The following is an 18,677-nucleotide window of genomic DNA, read 5'->3' as shown; positions in this document are numbered from 1 at the left end:
GTGCCGGAATTGGCTAGAAACCTCAACAATCTCAGAAGTGAAACAACACTTGTCATTACTCTCACATGACATGGATCTTAGAGATTTTCTACTAGGACCGAGAAAACAACATCAAAAATGTTTCATATATGCTGGCACCTATGCTTGGTAAAATGAAAACTGGAAGGCCGCAGAAAGAATACTAGAAATAGACTGCAATAACTTAGAAAAAAGCTTTCGATGTGGTAGACAATGAGTAACAACTTTGACCTCCAGGATCTATTTGTTGGGCAACATTGTATCTCCTGCTATCGACATATTAGAACAAGATCTAGCCATGTTAAAACACAGGCAGTCTCAATTACGTTCTATTGTGTTATTGAGCTGGACACGGCAATCCCTGCGTGACGGCTATGTGCCTTTGCGTTTCATAAACAACATGTCTCCTTTTTCTGAATACAATCTAACAGATAAACAGATTGAAATGGCACTAAGGGGAGGTAAATATACAATGCTGCGCATTGAAAAATTGGACAGGCTACCATTTACAGTAGCGGAAAAAACATCCATGGAATGGCTAATTCATGGCCAAATCTCTCTGCCGGTCACGGCCTTTCAGTTCCAATATTGCCTTGAGCAACAACAGGCGGGTAAATATGAGAAATTGGGTAAAGAATATATTAAGGAATTCTGGGAACTACCATATGGATTTCGATGCCGGAGTGGGGACCAAGGAGTGTTTCTTAGTGGTAAAAACTGCAGAAGCGCTCTAAGCGGTTCTCTCATGTGCTAAGACATTTCTTTACACATAGCTTGTAATGGTTGAGTGGTAAATCTGTCTTGCCACATGAAGGGGTCTCCAGCTGGCGTGATCACGCCGGTGTTCAAGTTGCTCTTGGTTAGGAGTTATTTGAATAAGCAGTTGCTGTGGCATGTTTCCGGGCATTGCCAATCTGGTCACCGTCAATTCTAGGGAAACTTGCTGTGAGCAAGTATTGTTTCCCCCAACAAACACAGTCAGGGAGGCACCAATATGGCCTTCGCTGAATGTTTCTTTTATACAATTTGATACTTTGGGCAGACTGAACGCCATGCTTATACAGCAAACTGTACTCTTAACCTCCGCTCGAGAGACCTTTGATCTTCAGATTGCAAGGACCTCGACCGAGACACAGGCACTTATAAGTACAAACTGCCCCTTTCATTTCGTAGAAATGGTGGGTCGTATCTTTAACATGTCTGAAACGAGTGGTATTGTACAACTATTTAAGAATGTAGGGTCAGGATTTCTAAGCACCTTTCAAACGGTACTCTGAGTTATTCCAAACTTCATACACTTCGTGTTTGAAAGCCTTTTCGTGGGCCTGCCTCTGATATTGCTTCTAGTGGCTGGAATCCTGATCCTCGATTACTTGATACGCTGGAAGCCAAATGACAAACGCAATGGCGAAAGCACTTATGGAGAAGACCTACCGTGAACGCATGGGGCAATACCTTTTCGTGCCTCGCCTCCGAGAACTGGGTGCATCCTGGTTTCTAGCGGTCAGACCAGTCTGGGAAGACTGCATCTTACCTGTTTTTCGATGCCTGCTTTACGGTGATGAAAGCATGTTGGACCTCTGTCTGACACTTCAGACAGAAACGCCAGCAGACTTTAATACCAGGCTGGTACCACTGCGGTCCCATCCTCAACGGTGTCCCCAGCGTATTCCCATCCTAATGACAGCATTCCTGGAAAATCTGAAAAGGTCCTTTGCTACTAATGTGTTGAGCAGTTTTCCATCTGCCAGTACTGCAACTAGCAGCATTGACCCTCAGGTACAGATGACAGCACCAACTGCCAATATACCAGCAATAGGCAGTGCCGAAGATCATCTGTGCACCATTGGCATACTGTGCAATGTACTAAATTCCCACCTCCTTCATCCAGTGACGATGATGATATTGTGTCTCTCGGCCTTGACTTTTAATCTGCGTTTGGCTCCGAGAGTACTGGGAAAGACCTTGAAAAATTCTAAGTAACTGCTAAAATTTGGAACATTTCCATCAAAATTAACATTCTCCCTGAGAAAAGTATGGCCTTCAGCAAGCTTATACGGACTCGAATTTTATTAACGAAAATGTGTTGAATTCAAGGACTATTTTTAAAGGGACACCTCGTTTTCGTATTTTTACTTCTTTTTGATTTTTCAGTGACTCAACTAAAAATAGTACTTTGTTACCATATTTTCCATTGTAGGCTTTTTCACAAGAGGAGTGGGTGTTGTATTTCATATAGGTAACCTAATATAGGTACGAATCCAGATACCATAATACAGGCATATTCCTTCTCCATTAGCTCGCTATACCACACATCAACGGGTGCTGAGGGCTGGGCCTTATCTACTCCACTAGGCGGGTGCAAAGGGAGGGTTTTGTCTCCACACAATGTTTTTAAATAGCTTCATCTCTGACTTCATCTAAGCCTTCCATTAACAAGAAATAGGGCTATACATCTCCTTCACCGTGGGCTATACACCTCCTTCACACAGCTCTTCCCCATACGTTCTCTTCATACCAAACAGTGGCCAACATAAGGCAAAGGGGGGCGATACTTTCAGTATAAAAACACCATCTCTTGCTAATATCAATAGAGGGAACTAAGACTTCCATGCCGACACACTGATCAGAGACGCTAAGGCTCCTACATGCAGTCGCTCCAGCTGACAGCGGTCTGACCACCCCATGCGGGGTATCCAGCTCGAGACCAGGACGGGGTCCCACACTCTCTTCACCGAGGTAATGGGGTTCGACTAAATCCTAGTGGGATTCTTGGCTCTTACACCTACATATAGGCTAGGTACATCAAGCAGGCATCTTTTAGGAGTACGCACATTTTAGCAAATGTATTCTATATTTGAGCAAATACATTTTATATTCATGTATGCGTTATCGACAATTGAAAAATGGTCGAACTGTACTATCCCTTTTTATTTACTGTACTGCTGATCATATATCATTGGTATTGTGTAACAATAGTTGCAGCCCATATATTTTACACAAGGAAAACAACTGTACAATAAATACTTATTGTATCATACCGACAGTTTTCTTCTGTGCATCTCTGAGACCGAATGAGCGAGCACGAGTGACAGAGAGAAAAATAGTATATCGTTCCCACGATTCGGAGGGATCAGGGTTGTCATGTCCTGAGGTTGCCAGAAACTAAACTCTCTGATAAGTGAGAATAGTGGCACTGTGAGCTAGCAAATGCAAACAAGGACAACATACTCGGGGGTGCACAGAGTTATTCTGCCACCAGGCCCACAGTGTTTGTTATCCAAACACGCAGGTCCTGCAGGGGTACTATAGGAACTACACGACAATGCTTTTGGGCCTTCCCAAAATGGCCACAGAAGTCATACCGCATGTCTGAAAATGGAGAATCGCGTGCTGCCAAGGAGGCTTGGCAGCGCAGTCTTGGCTGCGCAGTCTTGTGACATTTGAGTGAACTTTTCTGCGCCTCAGCTAACATCCCTATGGTCAAGGTTGTCGCTGTAACAACGTGTTCAAGAGTCCGTGGGAAACCTGCCATTGTCACGACTGTTATGAATTAGACGGTCCAGGATGCGGTGAAGAAGATACACTGTTGCTGAGAATGAACATATGTAATGGGTGACTGTATTTACTAATAGGACCCTCTTTGTTTAGACTGGTGTGAGTTGGATATGCTGTCCCGAGACCCTACTGTCCCCGTATTGTCCAATCACAGTGCAAGTTTTACCGAATGTGCGACAGTTGCGGGTAGTGAGCCAGGATATAAGGTCGACCTCGAATCTGGGGAACTGGGTTCGAGTCTCCGCAATGACGCTGAACATCCTGCGATACTGGGAAAATCACTTACTCTCCCAATGTCCAACAAAAATGAATGTGTGTCCACATGTAACGTAACTGGTGCTATATAAGGCGCTCTGATACCCGATTCGGGTCAAGTTCGTGCTATATAAAACTCTGCAAAAATAAAAAATATATAAGTATTGGCCCTTTTGTGGCGTGTCTGACATATTCAAGAACAGTCGTGATCAGATCTGACCAGACATCATTCGGGTTAGGCACGTGAACGTCGCGGGTGGAGATTGCGTCCGAGGAGCATCAGAATCAGCAAGCTAGATTGGGAGATTGTCTCTGTCTGTCGGTTTACTGCAAGGCTTAGAGGTATCCTGTCCTGCGGACTTTGTCCGCCGAGCCTATCTTGAGGGACCCCGATCTCTGCCCATGTCCTAGGGACGAGATATCCTGTCTTTTACTAATAGGTAAATATAACTGAAATATCTTGCTATTGAATTGCTTTTTCTTTTCAGAACAATTCCGTTGTGCCTATTCTCTCTTTATTTTAAGGTTTCCTATTAAATGACAGAGAAGCTTGTGATTCATTTTATGTTGTAATAAAATTAATAAATATTTCTTGAATGTATTAGATAAAGTTTTATTAACCTTACCAATGAGTGTGATCATTTCTATGAAGATAGAGAGGGTTAAGCTGGTCTTAATCACCATCAACTACTCAACTAATGGTCCATCGACCAATAGCGGAGTATATTGATGAATATAGTTAGTTAGAGAGATTTAATTTAACTGTACATTTTGCATGTAAATGTTATAGAATTTCGAAAACTGACAAATGAAACCCCCCCAAAATCCAGCACCTGTCATCAGAGATCATTTATGGGCATTGCCCGCCACAACAAGAGGCACTGCCCGCCACAACAAGAGGCACTGCCCGCCACAAACAAGAGGCACTGCCCGCCACAACAAGAGGCACAGCCGCCACAACAAGAGGCACTGCCCGCCACAAAAAAGAGGCGCTGTTCGCCACAACAAGAGGCATTGCTGGCCATCACCAGAGGCACTGCTGGCCATAACAGGAGACACTTTTGGCCATAACAAGGGGCACTGCTGGCCAAAGGCTGCAGACATCTACATCAGGAGAAAGGTTACTGCCCAGAACAGACAAGCTTTCAAACTCCCCAGAAAAGTGTGGAAGTTGTTTTTTTTTTGTCCCAGTTGAAGCAGGAATGATAAGATAGAAAGAATATTTCCATCGCCTCGAGGCGGGTGGACCCACTTGAGTTTGTGATCATGTACACGAGTTGCCTCATTTGTTGATTCAAATGAGAAACCTGAAAGCGACTGGAATAAGAGCTTTACATGTCAGTCTGATACAATAGACGGGAACACGATGATGGATAGCCGGATGATCACATTCAGCTCCATCCTTTTATAGTCATACAAAATACTGCATCCTGCAGCCAACAATGCGAAAGAGCACTGCAATAAAGCTTACAAAAATGGTGGAATGGAATACGGATGAGAGTAATCACCAGCGGCTGACAATAATTCAAGCATTTTATCCATCACTTATCGTATTTTTGATACATATTTACAGGCAAATGGCCCATCAGAGAGACTACATTCTTGGACTGGGGCGCCTAGCCCTTCAGTGTTAGGTGACCGCAAGAAAATGGTAAGTCAGTATAAAAGAGACCAGGGGATGAGTTGAACGGTGAAGTATTTTTGTCCCCATATTTTGGTAATCTTGTGCCCTAACCCCCAATTCTGTTGGTTTTGCTCTCATTATGTTATCTATTTTTACCTTGCCTTTTTTACACTTTGCTCTTTGGTCGCCATAGGTTAATTCCTCTCAAGAGTATTGACTGGTGCATTGCAACCTCCTCCATGCAAAATGCAAAAAAAATTATTAAAAAATAGCTTGCCTTTATATTGAGATACGTCATTGGTATGCATGTAACACTATGAGGGGTTCACCCGATATTCCCTTGTCCATATATTGTGTTGAGCGGTCAGCATAAACAAGATAATTATGTTGTGTGCGGCTGTCAGGGTGCAAGGGGTCACTGTGCATGCACCCGGTCAGACCATACATGTTTCTCTTAGACATGTTAAGCTGCAAACAAAGTACAAATATTTCACTTTCTTCTTTTGTTGCATTTACTAAACATGCCTCACCTTCAGAAATTCACACACCGGCAACTCACACTTCTTTTCTATCTCCGTTATCAGGGCATTAAGAGAGGTGATTTGATTGGATAGTTTGGTAATATTTGCATTTTCAACCATGGTGATTTTCTTCTCCATCTCCTCCAGTTTTTCATGCAGTTTTTGCTCATTTTCTTTCAGGAGTTGCCGCAGTTTTTCAAACTCCGATTCAATTTTCTGCTGCTCAGTTCTTAACTTGTCCTGTCAGAAGCAAAGAAAAGCCGGTTAGGTATTATGAAGCTCCCTTCGTTAGGGTCAGTCTTTCAAGGTCCACTGCGATCTGTTACTGTCTTCCGCCCAAACACTCCTGCCCTCTCCCTCTCCCCAGACACCTCACAAACCACAGAGATCAGAATTTGTAAAGCTGCAGGGATGCTCAATCCAAGGAAATAGTACAAGGGAGAGAACCAGCCGCAGGCAGAGACAGTCAATGAACAGAAAGACAGGCTGAAGTCAAGGGTTCATGCCAGACTAGAATGTAAAGAGACGGGACCAGGAAGTTTCACCACTTGGGATTGGAAGACCAGAGATCTGAAGTAGGGAGTACCTGCATGTTGTCAGGACACTGGATGTGTATGTCAAGCAGGAGACATTGTGGGAGTACCTACTAAGGCCCACCTTCAGAGTGATGGGTAATTACTTATGCAGTAATATAGAGGATGCATAGAACCATACTCACACACAGGTGCATATATGCATTTGGATAACTTCCGACCCTTGCCTACCCAAACAAAAAGACTCACACTGAGACAGACGCACACAATGTGCACACACAGATAGATGTATAAATACCTGTATAAACTCTCGGATGGATATCTCCAGACCGTGCATAGACAAACCCACATATGCTCACACAGAAACACACATGCATAAACATTCTCACACAGATGCATATGTGTGTGTATACACTGGGAGACTGATAACTGCAGACCCAGGGAAACACAAACTTAGTAAGGCGAACACTCATACACATGCATCATATGCTGATGACACACAGCTAATTTTTTCCCTTTCGACAGCAAAAGAATCTGAACCCTCAACTCTCCAATTTGGTTTGAGGAAGATTGCATCTTGGATGCAGGACAATCTACTCAAGCTAAAAGGAGAAAAAATAAAAGTTCTGATCTTGGGGGTCGGGGGGGGAAGCAAATCTTTGGGGTCCTCAATATTGGCCCCTGGAGATGGGCGTTTTACCCCAGCCTGCTCACCATGTAAGCAATCTTGGGGTGATTATTGATGATCAGTTATCTACGAAACAGTAAGTCGTGAAGGTGGCCTCTATCTGTTTTACCATTCTTAAATAGTTGAAGATTATTTGGATGCTGCCCCTGTCCACTCAGAGAACTGTGGTCCTGGCTTCTATAACATTCAGGCTTGCCTACAGTAATGTCTTCTACTTGGGCTGTTATAGGGATGTGATACAAAGATTGCAGACAGTGCAAAATGCGGCGGCCAGACTGCTTTGTCAGATCTGTTTCAGGCTCTCTTCGTAGCCTTCATTGGCTCAGGGTGGAGAATCGTATTAAGTTCAAAGCCTTGAGCTATATGTTCAAAATCAAAACTTGTTCAGCCCCTCAGTACCTGTAGTCTTTAGTCCAACCCTATTTACCCTCACGCACCCTTCACTCCACTACTCAGATTAAATTTACTGTCCCTAGAATCAGATTGAGGCGTATGAGCAGTCGATCCTTGGCCTATTTAGGACTTTCTTTATGGAACTCTGTTCCTATTTCTATACGCAAAGAAACGTTTTATGGTAATTTTCGGAAACAGCTGAAAACTTGGTTATTTAATTTGCAGTGCCTTTTTCCTTTTCCAGTTTCCTGTCTGGCTGTGCGCCTTATAAACTCAAATAACATAACATAACATGCATGGGCACTCTTAAATTCCACCAGACCTTTCCATATGCAAACCTACAGACGAACTTCCAAATATGCAAGTACAAACTCGGTGCAAACAAATCCAGACCTGTGCACACACAAACCCCAAACACACATGCACAGAGATACACACAAGCATTTTCATACTAGGATGACTCAAAACGTGTGCATGTATACGCAAACACCCACCCATACCTACAGACACACCTGTGCATAAATACACTAACTCAGACCACACAAATATAGGAGTACTTGTTAAAGGTTAGCCAAGTAAAACTTTTTTTTTTTCTTTTTAAATGAACACGGAGATGATTTGAGCCCCAATATCCATGGCAGGGACTCCGGTCACAATATTTACCTGGTGGGGACCATGACCCACTCTGTGGGGGGACTCAGCTTTCGCGAGTCACACCTTAATAGGTCTACACACAGACATTTACATAAACACAAGTGCACATCTCTCACTGCAGACACTCACCCTCATGTTTTTATATTGTTCCTCCTCCTTGACTTTAGACTCCAGAACATATTCCTCCTCCTTCTTCAGAAGACACGGCCACTTTTGAAGATTTACCTGCAGAGATGAGTGTGCGAGAATCATAAGTGTAGACTGGCAAGGTGTGTTCCAGATTACAAAACTCAATCACTAAAGTACCAACCACAAATGCCCGGATAGTAAGTGCTGGCCATACATAAATATTGTAAGTGCCAGCAACATATATCCACATAGTAAGTACCAGCCAAACATATCCAGATTTTAAGCATCATTTGTAACAGTTCTGGTTGTACGTACCAGCCGCACATATCTAGATGCTAGGGACTGGGAACAAGTATCAAAGACAGACACAGGAAGAGGGCAGGCCCCAGCACTATGCAGGGTCTGCAACAGACAAAAGACAGCCACGACGAGAGAGTAGTTACCAGCATCCATGAAGGAACTGCGACAGACAACAGGCACAGCAAAAGAACAGGTGCCAGATCCACTTGGTCTGCAACAGAGAACAGGCATTCAAAGTGAGAGAGCAGGCATCAGAGGAGACACAACCAGAGGAGATAACAGCCTCGTACAAAGTCTGCAACAGAGAACAAACAGACACGGGGAGAGAGCCGACACCAGCAGTGTCAGTTTGTGACAGAGATCAGACACAGCCAGAGGAGGTAACAGACTCATACAGAGTCTGTGACAGAGACAGAGAGAGAGAACAGGCACTGGCCTCTTACAGGTTCAGTGACACAGAACAGACAGCAAGTGAGCAGACACCAGCCTCATATAGGGTCTGCAACAGAGACAGGGCTCGACAAATCCGAAAAATGGTACTAGTCCTGCAGGTCTAGTACCATGGAAAATCCCCTCGACCTGACTCCAACCCACCTGACCTCCGTCTCTGAAAACGGTGCAAAGTGACAAGATAACAAGATTTAAAGGCATGTTTATTGCTCATTTCCTTTGTGAGCAATAAAAATGCCTTTAAATCGTGTTATCTTGTCACTTTTGCTCTGTTTTTAAAGACAGAGGACAAAAGTTAGTTTGATTTCCTACTCACCAGAAAGGGCGAGTAGGACCTAAAAATAGCTTGTCCTCATCCATTCTCCCTCGCAAATGCGAGCGGGCGAGTGGATTTGTCGAGCCCTGAGAGAGCAGACGGACACAATGATGGAGCAGGGTCCAGTCTCTTACAAAGTATGTGACAGAGAACAGAGAGCAAAAGAGCAGGTTCTCCTCTCATATGGCATCTGCAACAGAGAACAGACAGATACAGCAAGGCAGCAGACACGAGCCTCTACAGGGTCTGTGACAGACAACAGACAGCAAGAGAACAGGTTAGAAGCCTCATACAGGGTCAGCAAGACCCTGTAACGAAGCGGACACCCGCCCAAAACAGGGTCTCCGAAAGATAACACAGAAAGACACGAGGTACCAGTGTAAAACAGGGTCTTTGGCAGAGAACAGAGATGCAGGAAGAGAGCAGGCACCAACCTCATACTTGGTCTGTGATAGAGAACAGACAGCAGGCGCAATACCAAGTCTAAGACAAGGAGCAGGCAGCCCTTTCCATGGTCTGAAACAAGAACCACGCACCAGCCTCTTACATAATCTACAACAGAAAACAGACAGTTTCATAGGTCCGTCACAGTCAAGCAGCGAGACCGAGACAGCAAGCACCAACCTTTACTGCAATTAGACACCAATGTTATACAGGGGTTGCAACTGAGAACAAACAGTGAGAGAGCAGACACTATCGTTTGCAGGATCTGCTACAAGGCTTAATGCCGGGAAAACGGAGGTACTATTTTTTCACCAGCCATCCCCTTTGGATCCCAAAATCTGGTGGCCTCTTGATTTGAGTGCCCCCCCCCAGCCCAAAGAATCGGTGGAAAATCTAGGGGTTAAATGGGACTCCAACCTATCTTTCCAACAACAAATAAATACGGTCTCTGCAGCATGCTTTGCCAAAATAAGGATGGTGCGGAAATTTATCAATTTCCTACCTAATACCAGGAAGACCATAGTCCAGGCGCTGATCACCTCGCACCTGGACTATGCCAATGGCCTATACACTGGACTGTCTGCTGGTCTTTGCCACCGACTCCAGACAGTCCAGAATGCTGCAGTACGGCTGGTTAGTGGCATTCCCCTTCATGAGCACATCACGCCCCACCGCCGTAGACTACATTGGCTGCCTATACGACAAAGGGCAGAATTCAAAGCATTAGTACTGGCACATCGTGCAATAAGGGGTAAGGGCTCTGCCTACCTCTCTGCCTGCCTCTCCCCCTACAGTACTTCCAGGCCCCTTCGCTCTTCTTCAATAAACCTGCTTACCACTCCCAGATTCAAAAAAACCCGCTCAGGCGGTAAAACTTTTCAAGTATGTGCCTCTGCCCTTTGGATTAAGCTCCCACTTTCCATCCGGATGATCCAGGAAGAACTCCCCTTTCGGAAAGCCTTAAAAACTTTCCTGTTCTGTTAACCTATCCATAAAAACATTTAATTCAGCTTAAGATCATACAGGAGTGCCGGCACACCCCGTTGGGGTAGCTGTGCGCTATACAAGACACACTAAATAAATAAATAAGGTAAAGACACCAATCTCATACATTGGCTGCAACAGAAAACAGGCAGTGAGAGAGCAGACATTACCCTTTACAGGACATGCTACAGGGAACCGACACCACCCTTTACAGGGTCTTCTGCAGGGAACAGACCCCAATCTCATACATGGGCTGCAACTGAGAAAAGACAGTGACAGAGCAGACACTACCCTTTACAGGGTCTGCTCCAGGAACATACACCAATCTCATACAGGGGCTGCAAGTGAGAAAAGAGTGAGAGAGCAGACACTACCCTTTACAGGGTCCGCTACAGGGAGCAGACACCAATATCATTCAGGGGTTGCAACTGAAAACAGACAGTGAGAGAGCAGACACTACCCTTTACAGGGTCCGCTACATGGAATAGACACTAATCTCATACAAGGGGCTGGAAGTGAGAAAATGCAGGAGGCCCTAATGACAAATGATACGAGAAGAGTTAGATGGGCAAATGTGATTAAAAAAGGGGAGCACTTGATGCAAATGAGCGATTTGATGTTTCTCAGGAAGAGCTTAACACCATAGCCACGCAGGTCCACAAGGAATTATTTACTAAGCTAAAATGCTTTTTTACTACAAAAGCAAAAAAAACCATGATTGATTCAGGGTCGAAGGCTGCAGTATGGTATGATACATCATGTCGTATGAAGTATAGAACCCTAGCTAGGGCAATCGGGTCCCAGAATAGGGATGACATCCGAAAGGCCAGGGTAGAGTATAAGGTAGCCCAATATCATGCCAAAAAGGCCTGGGACGAACAACACTGGTCAGAATTGCTTAAGGCCTGTTCATGGAGGAATAGGTCTACCTTCTGGCACTTGGTGAAATGGGGGAGTGGGGCGCCAAGTAAGGTGCTCACAAATCATGTAGAGCCAGATCAGTGGGTATCGCATTTCAAAGGTCAGTTTGCACAAACTGGGAATGAGCAAGAAAGCTTTGATATGCCACTTCTCACATCTGCATTGCACTTCTCTAAGGAAGATGTGCAAAATGCGTTATCACTAGTGCCTAGAGGGAGGGCGCCCAGGCCGGATTGTATTCCAGCTGACCAGTTTCTTTATGATATTAAGAACTGGGCTCAATATATCCAGTTACTTGTGAATGCTATCGCAAGTGGAGCTACTGTGCTCAGTACTTGGACAGGAGCGGATTGTTCACGACCCGGCAATTATAGGCTGATAAGCCTTACAGATTGTATACAAAAAGTCTCCTCCTCAGGCGGGTTTTCGTGCATGTACAAGCACCATAGACCAGGTGTTCAGGTTTATTATGATATATTGGCATATTGTAGTACTTAGGGGAGGTACAATATACACAGCATTTGTCGACCTTAAGTCGGCTTTTGATCTTGTCCCCCGCATTAAGATGTGGCAAATCTTTTTGGCATTGGGTATGCCAGAAGATCTTCTGGCATTCATGATTAAGCTACATACTGCCGATTATGTGCAGGTGAGATGGGATGTGCAGGGAAGTACTACTAAAAAGTTCCCCGACGAGAAGGGCGTCAGACAAGGGTGCGTTTTAACACCAACTCTCTTCTCATTATATATTAATGGGGTAGTGCAATATTTAGAAAATTATCCCACAGATGCTCCATCTTTAGCCGGGATGAAGATCCCGTTGCTCATGTTTGCAGACGATACCCTTATAATTTCAAAGACTCGAAAGGGCCTTCAGTGTCCCTCTCAGAATTCGAGGAGTTCTGTCAGGACCATGACCTCATAGTTAATGTAGATAAAATAAAATACATGGTCCTACACAAAACCAGGACTATTAAGGGTAGGGTCGTGATGAAGGAAGGTACCCTGGAACAAACAGAGGTTTTTACTTATTTTTGGGGTGACCATTGGTAATAAATTGAGTTGGAAGCCCTCCTCTCCGCTGACTACATCCTCCTCGGGGACCTCAACGTCCACCTGGAGAGCAACAACGACCGCAACACCACCACCCTGCTGGACAACCTCGCCAACCTCGGTCTCAAGCAGCTGGTAACCACCCCCACCCACTACGCCGGACACACACTCGACCCTGTGTTCTCATCCAGCAAGGACATCACCTTCAGCCACGCCACCGGACTCCACTGGATGGACCACAGCTGCGTCCACTTCAGCTTCAGAAGGACCACGATCCACCACCACCAGCAACAGGTTCCACACAGAAGCTGGAACAAGATCACAGCCGACCAGCTCGCGACCTCCCTGAGCATGAACCCTCCCACCAGCGCAACTAACCCAAGCCAGGCGGCCACCAACCTCACAAAGTGGATCAGCAACTGCGCAGACAACCTCTCCCCTCTGAAGACCCCGCCTAGCAGACCCGGCAGCAAGAAAGCCCCATGGTTCACCGACGAACTCAAGAGCTCCAAGAAGAACTGCCGAGCACTCGAGAAAGCCTGGCGCAGAGACCCAACACCGAACAACATGACTGCCCTCAAGCTCGCCACCCGAAAACACCACCAACTGATCCACGCCAAGAAAACTGCATTCAAGGAACGACTGGACAACAACGCAAACAGCAAGGAACTCTTCAACATCGTTAAAGAGCTCTCCAACCCTAATGCCGGAAACAACGACATCACCCCCTCGCAAGACGTCTGCAACTCCCTCGCCTCCTACTTCCACAACAAGATCGCGGACATACACAACAGCTTCAGCACTCAACCGATGCATGCCACGACTGAACCACCGCCCCCCACCACCACCCTCCGCGCCTGGACCCCGATCAGCACCGAAGACACCATCCGCACGATGAACTCCATCCACTCCGGATCTCCGACCGACCCCTGCCCTCACCACGTCTTCAACAAGGCCGACGCTGTCATCGCACCCCACCTGCGGGACATCATCAACACCTCCTTCGACACCGCTACCTTCCCGGAGAGCTGGAAGCACGCCGAATTCAGCGCTCTACTAAAGAAGCCATCAGCCGACCCCACCGACCTCAAGAACTACCGCCCCATCTCGCTGCTCCAGTTTCCTGCAAAAGTCATCGAGAAGACCGTCAACAAGCAGCTGGCCGCCTTCCTCGAGACAAACGGATCCCTCGACCTCTCGCAGTCTGGCTTCCGGGCCAACCACAGCACCGAGACCGCCCTGATCGCAGCCACCGATGACATCCGAGCCCTGCTCGACAACAGAGAAACAGCGGCCCTCATCCTCCTAGACCTCTCCGCGGACTTCGACACTGTCTGCCACCGTACCCTAGTGCGGCGCCTCAGCAACGTCGGAATCCAGGAGAAGGCACTGGAATGGATCATCTCGTTCCTCGCCGGAAGGACACAGAGTCCGCCTCCCCCCGTTCAGATCAGAAGCCACCGAAGTTATCTGCGGCGTTCCTCAAGGCTCCTCGCTCAGCCCAACCCTCTTCAACGTCTACATGAGCCCCCTCGCAGCCATCGCACGCCAACACAACCTCAACATCATCTCCTACGCCGACGACACCCAGCTGATCCTCTCCCTCACCAACGACCCCGCCACCGCCAGAGCCAACCTACACGAAGGGATGACAGACGTAGCCAAGTGGATGATGAACAGCCGCCTGAAACTGAATTCGGACAAGACGGAAGTCCTCATCCTGGGATCTTCACCCTCCGTCTGGGACGACTCCTGGTGGCCCCCCGCCCTGGGCAGCGCACCCAAACCAACAGACCACGCACGCAACCTGGGCTTCATCCTGGACTCCTCCCTCTCCATGACCAGACAAGTCAACGCCGTCTCCTCGTCATGCTTCAACATCCTGCGCATGCTACGCAAGATCTTCCGGTGGATCCCCACGAGACCAGGAAGACGGTCACCCAGGCCCTCGTCACCAGTCGTCTGGACTACGGCAACTCCCTCTAAGCCGGAACCACCGCCAAACTCCAGAAGAGACTCCAGCGGATTCAGAACCCCTCAGCACGACTCATCCTGGACATCCCCCGTCGCAGCCATATCTCCGGACACCTGAGAGATCTGCACTGGCTCCCGGTCAACAAGAGAATCACCTTCCGTCTCCTCACCCACGCACACAAGGCCCTACACAACCAAGGCCCAGGATACCTCAACAGCCGCCTCAACTTCTACGCTCCCACACGACAGCTACGATCGACCGGCCACGCCCTCGCCTCCGTCCCCCCCATCCGAAGAGCCACCACAGGAGGAAGGTCCTTCTCCTACCTGGCCGCCAAGACTTGGAACTCCCTCCCGACCCACCTCCGCCTGACCCAGGACCACCTTGCCTTCAGGAAGCAGCTCAAGACCTGGCTGTTCGAGCAGTAGCGGACCCCCCCTCCCCTAGCGCCTTGAGACCCTCCGGGTGAATAGTGTTCTATATAAATGCTTTGATTGATTGAAATAGATTTGCTCGTAGCCAAGCATGCCCAACTATCAGGAGCCTTGCTAAAGCAGCACCGACTATCACACACCAAACCTATTGCTCCAGCATTACAAATGTATTCCTCAAAGATTAGTGCTTCGATATTGTATGGTGCTGAATTGTGGTGTTATGCCAATATAGATTTATTGGTATTAGCGCAAAATAAATTTCTTAGATCATTGATTGGCCTCCCGCAATCCACCCCATTGTCACCCTTGTTTTTAGATCTGGGCTGCTTCTCTATTGAGGATGTGGCTCATTTATAGCCTGTGGCCTATTGGAGAAGGCTATGGGTTACACCAGAGCTCTCGGACTATGACCAAGCCATAATGGAAGCTAGGGAGGCTGATGGTATGAGTAAAATCATGTGGCTAAAACGGATAAAAACCACTCTTTGTGATATGGGGATGACACGTTTATGGGCATCCCCAGTTGATAATGTATTTCCATCAAAAACTGAATTTAAGGCAGCATATTGGAATATGTTGGTTACGAGGCGATTTGCTGCATTAATGGGCCCCTCTCTGTCCAGAGACTTTCTTGAGTTCAAACATGAAGTGAAATATGAAGGGTACTGGGATCTGATCACTACCCCTAAAGATAGGAAACTTTATCACCAGTTTAGGGTGGGTTCACTCCCTACTAATGTATTTGCCAGCAACTGGAGTAGTTCGAATAGTGGCAATTGTTTATTTTGTCCTAATCCCTGAGAATCATTGGCACATATTTTGTTCGCCTGTCCAGCCTACAGAAAACCTAGGCTTAGATGGTTTAAACCAGTATGTCTAAATCTGGGGACCAGATCAAGTAGCGAGGCATTCAGGATTTTAAAAACGTCCACTGAAGAGTATATTGTGATTGCGTCGCTACGTTTCTGAGCTGGGCATGGGTGATTCGTTCAAAGGGGAAGACCTGCTAGTGAATATATTAGGTACTATAAAAAAAATCCGGAAGATTGCCTGTGTATATGTATATTTTAATCTGTTGTCAAAATGAACTCAATTTGATTGCACATGAATTAAGGAAATAGGGTCATTACAGAAAGCAGCCCTCTTGTGGTGAACGTTTTAGCTGGTATGCTATTTTAGTTGTTTTTAGGTATTTATTGTATATTCATGTATTTTAAAGGAAATTGTAATTTAAATCCATGCAAAACACCAGTATGTTTAATTTGGTTATATATATTAAAAAAAGAAAAACAAATCTCACCTCTTTGTAATATGTAGTAACTTTTGTGATTTTATAATCGAAATCAAGTTCTTGACTGACTGACTGACTGACTGAGAACATGCAGGCAATACCCTGATGCAGAGTCAGCGACAAGGAGCAGACGCCGGACAAGGAGAATAGGCACCAGCCGAAATCAGGGTCCACGGCAGGACAGAGGGAGTCAGACTGGGCCATAAAGAGCAGGGTCAAAACCCCTGGTGCAGTGCCCATGTGAAAACCGGCTCCATTTTATTATTCTGGCAGGCTTTGATATCTTCTTGTGAGGGAGGCCCGTACCACAAGCCTCCTCTCCTGGAAAGTGCTTTACAAATGGAGCGTGACTCAACAGCAGGTGCAAGACTATGTTGGGAGTTATAGATCCATCCACTGTGGTCCTCTGTAAACATGGGAGGCTCCCGCTCTCATGACCATCCCGTGACACTATAGGTTTGTGGGAGCTGACGATAGCAGTGGGTTAGCTTTAACCTATACCCCAGTGTATTGGTTCCCTCCTAAGGCCTGGGTCGCACTATGAATCTGACTGGAAAGCTGGATTGGAGTCAACTAATCTAGGACTGGATATAAACTGACCCCACTGGCCTTTTAACATTAAAATTTTTTTTTTTTTTATTGAGTAGCATGTAAGAAAAAAGCATACAACGCCCCTTAGGTGGGACCAAACACGTAATTGGTATCAATATAGCATTACAAGCCTTTTACATTTTAAAAACAACACCCCAAAGAACAAACCCTCTACCCTCACCTCTGTTGGTTTAAAAAAGAATCCATAGGTTATGCCCCTTATGTCACGCTATTTGGGTTAGCCTTATAAGCTAAATATAACAGTGGTTGTCATATTTATATACAACCCACTGAGCTATAATAGAGGTTTACAATATAGTTTAGTCTTGGATGTGTAGCAGCCATTTTGTATTATAGCTCAGTCATGCTAAAATATGCTCTAAACTGTGAAAAAGTAGGCCCCAGGGATTGTGTAATAAGTTGTTATTCTCAGAGCTCTGCTCCTACGTCAGAATCAGGGCCTGGGTAGAATGACCTTCAGATTCAGATAAGAAAGTGCACTCCTTTCGGACGTTGGTGCAGCCCTAAATCACTCCCTTATTCATTGTCCAAGTTTGCAACTTTGCCATGTGGGTGTGGTTTGGAGGACTTCTGATGAATATGTATTGTATACTGTGCTGGTGGGGTCAGTCCCCCCGCTCTCATTTACTGATGCAGGATGTAATGGACTTGCTCTGCAGAGATGAATAATAAACTGCTTGTTGTATTCTCTACTGGCTGGCCAACTCTTCATTAATATAGGTAAGGCCGAGAGGAGGTTTAGTAACCCGTGTGACCCTAGTCGGGTCACTTCCTTCAGTTGGCACCCGAACAGGTACTCAGCGTTTAAATCACCCATCACACCATAATCGGACTCTGAAGTCGGGGTGCAGGCTGGCCAGATAGGCGGACCGGGCCCCCACAAAATAGAGCTCTGTTTCTGTGGCTTGCCCCGCCCGTCTGATTGAGAGCGCCCTGCCTAGTGGTGATACGCCGGGGTCCAGAGAGATCCAAACCATGGAGCTGACAGAACTTGTCTGACGAGTCAGTGGTAGAGACTCCCATGACACCTGCGGAAGTCAGGTGAGCGTTGTGAGTTTTGTACTTGGGTGGCGCCACATTTGGTGTAGTGTTGAGCTGGACCATGAGGGCAGACCGTTGACCGCCTTTAGGTGTGCGCTTGAACTGCTCCGAGTGATTTGGGCTCTTAAGACCCGTCTCATAGTGGTTCTAGGGTAGCATTGGGAGGGACAGAGTTTTGGGGGCGTGTTTCGTGGACGGAGCCACACTACAAACTTGGAGGAGGCAGAACCGATCAGTCTGTGCTCCTTAAGCGGTATCGGGCTGTGAGGGTGAAGGGTGCCCATCAAGCTGTATCTTAGTGGTCTTGAACCACGGATGAGACAAACCTTAGTGGCATACCTCATGGACAGTGCAGGACCACACTTGGCAAGGCAGACCCTGAGCTGTACGAGAGTGCGACAAGCTCCAGGGCTTGTCTCTGTAGCGGGTTTGGACTGTTGTGTGGGCAGGTTCGAGGACGTAATCTCATATTGGCTCTCCAAG

General features: G+C 46.5%; 1 protein-coding gene across 1 annotated transcript in view; it reads right to left on the bottom strand.

Moving 5' to 3' along the window:
* Window positions 1-18,677, bottom strand: part of LOC144754215 (E3 ubiquitin-protein ligase TRIM39-like) — a 189,130-nt gene that overhangs the window by 116,247 nt on the left and 54,206 nt on the right. The window contains exons 2-3 of the mRNA XM_078641800.1: window positions 8,374-8,469; window positions 5,986-6,216 (exon numbers count right to left, since the gene is read on the bottom strand). Coding sequence (XP_078497926.1) covers window positions 5,986-6,216; window positions 8,374-8,469 — 327 coding nt within the window. The remainder of the gene's footprint in view (window positions 1-5,985; window positions 6,217-8,373; window positions 8,470-18,677) is intronic.

The sequence above is a fragment of the Lissotriton helveticus genome, chromosome 5_1 (assembly GCF_964261635.1).
Source record: "Lissotriton helveticus chromosome 5_1, aLisHel1.1, whole genome shotgun sequence".
NCBI lineage: Eukaryota > Metazoa > Chordata > Amphibia > Caudata > Salamandridae > Lissotriton > Lissotriton helveticus.
This window is presented reverse-complemented; position numbering and strand designations above follow the sequence as displayed.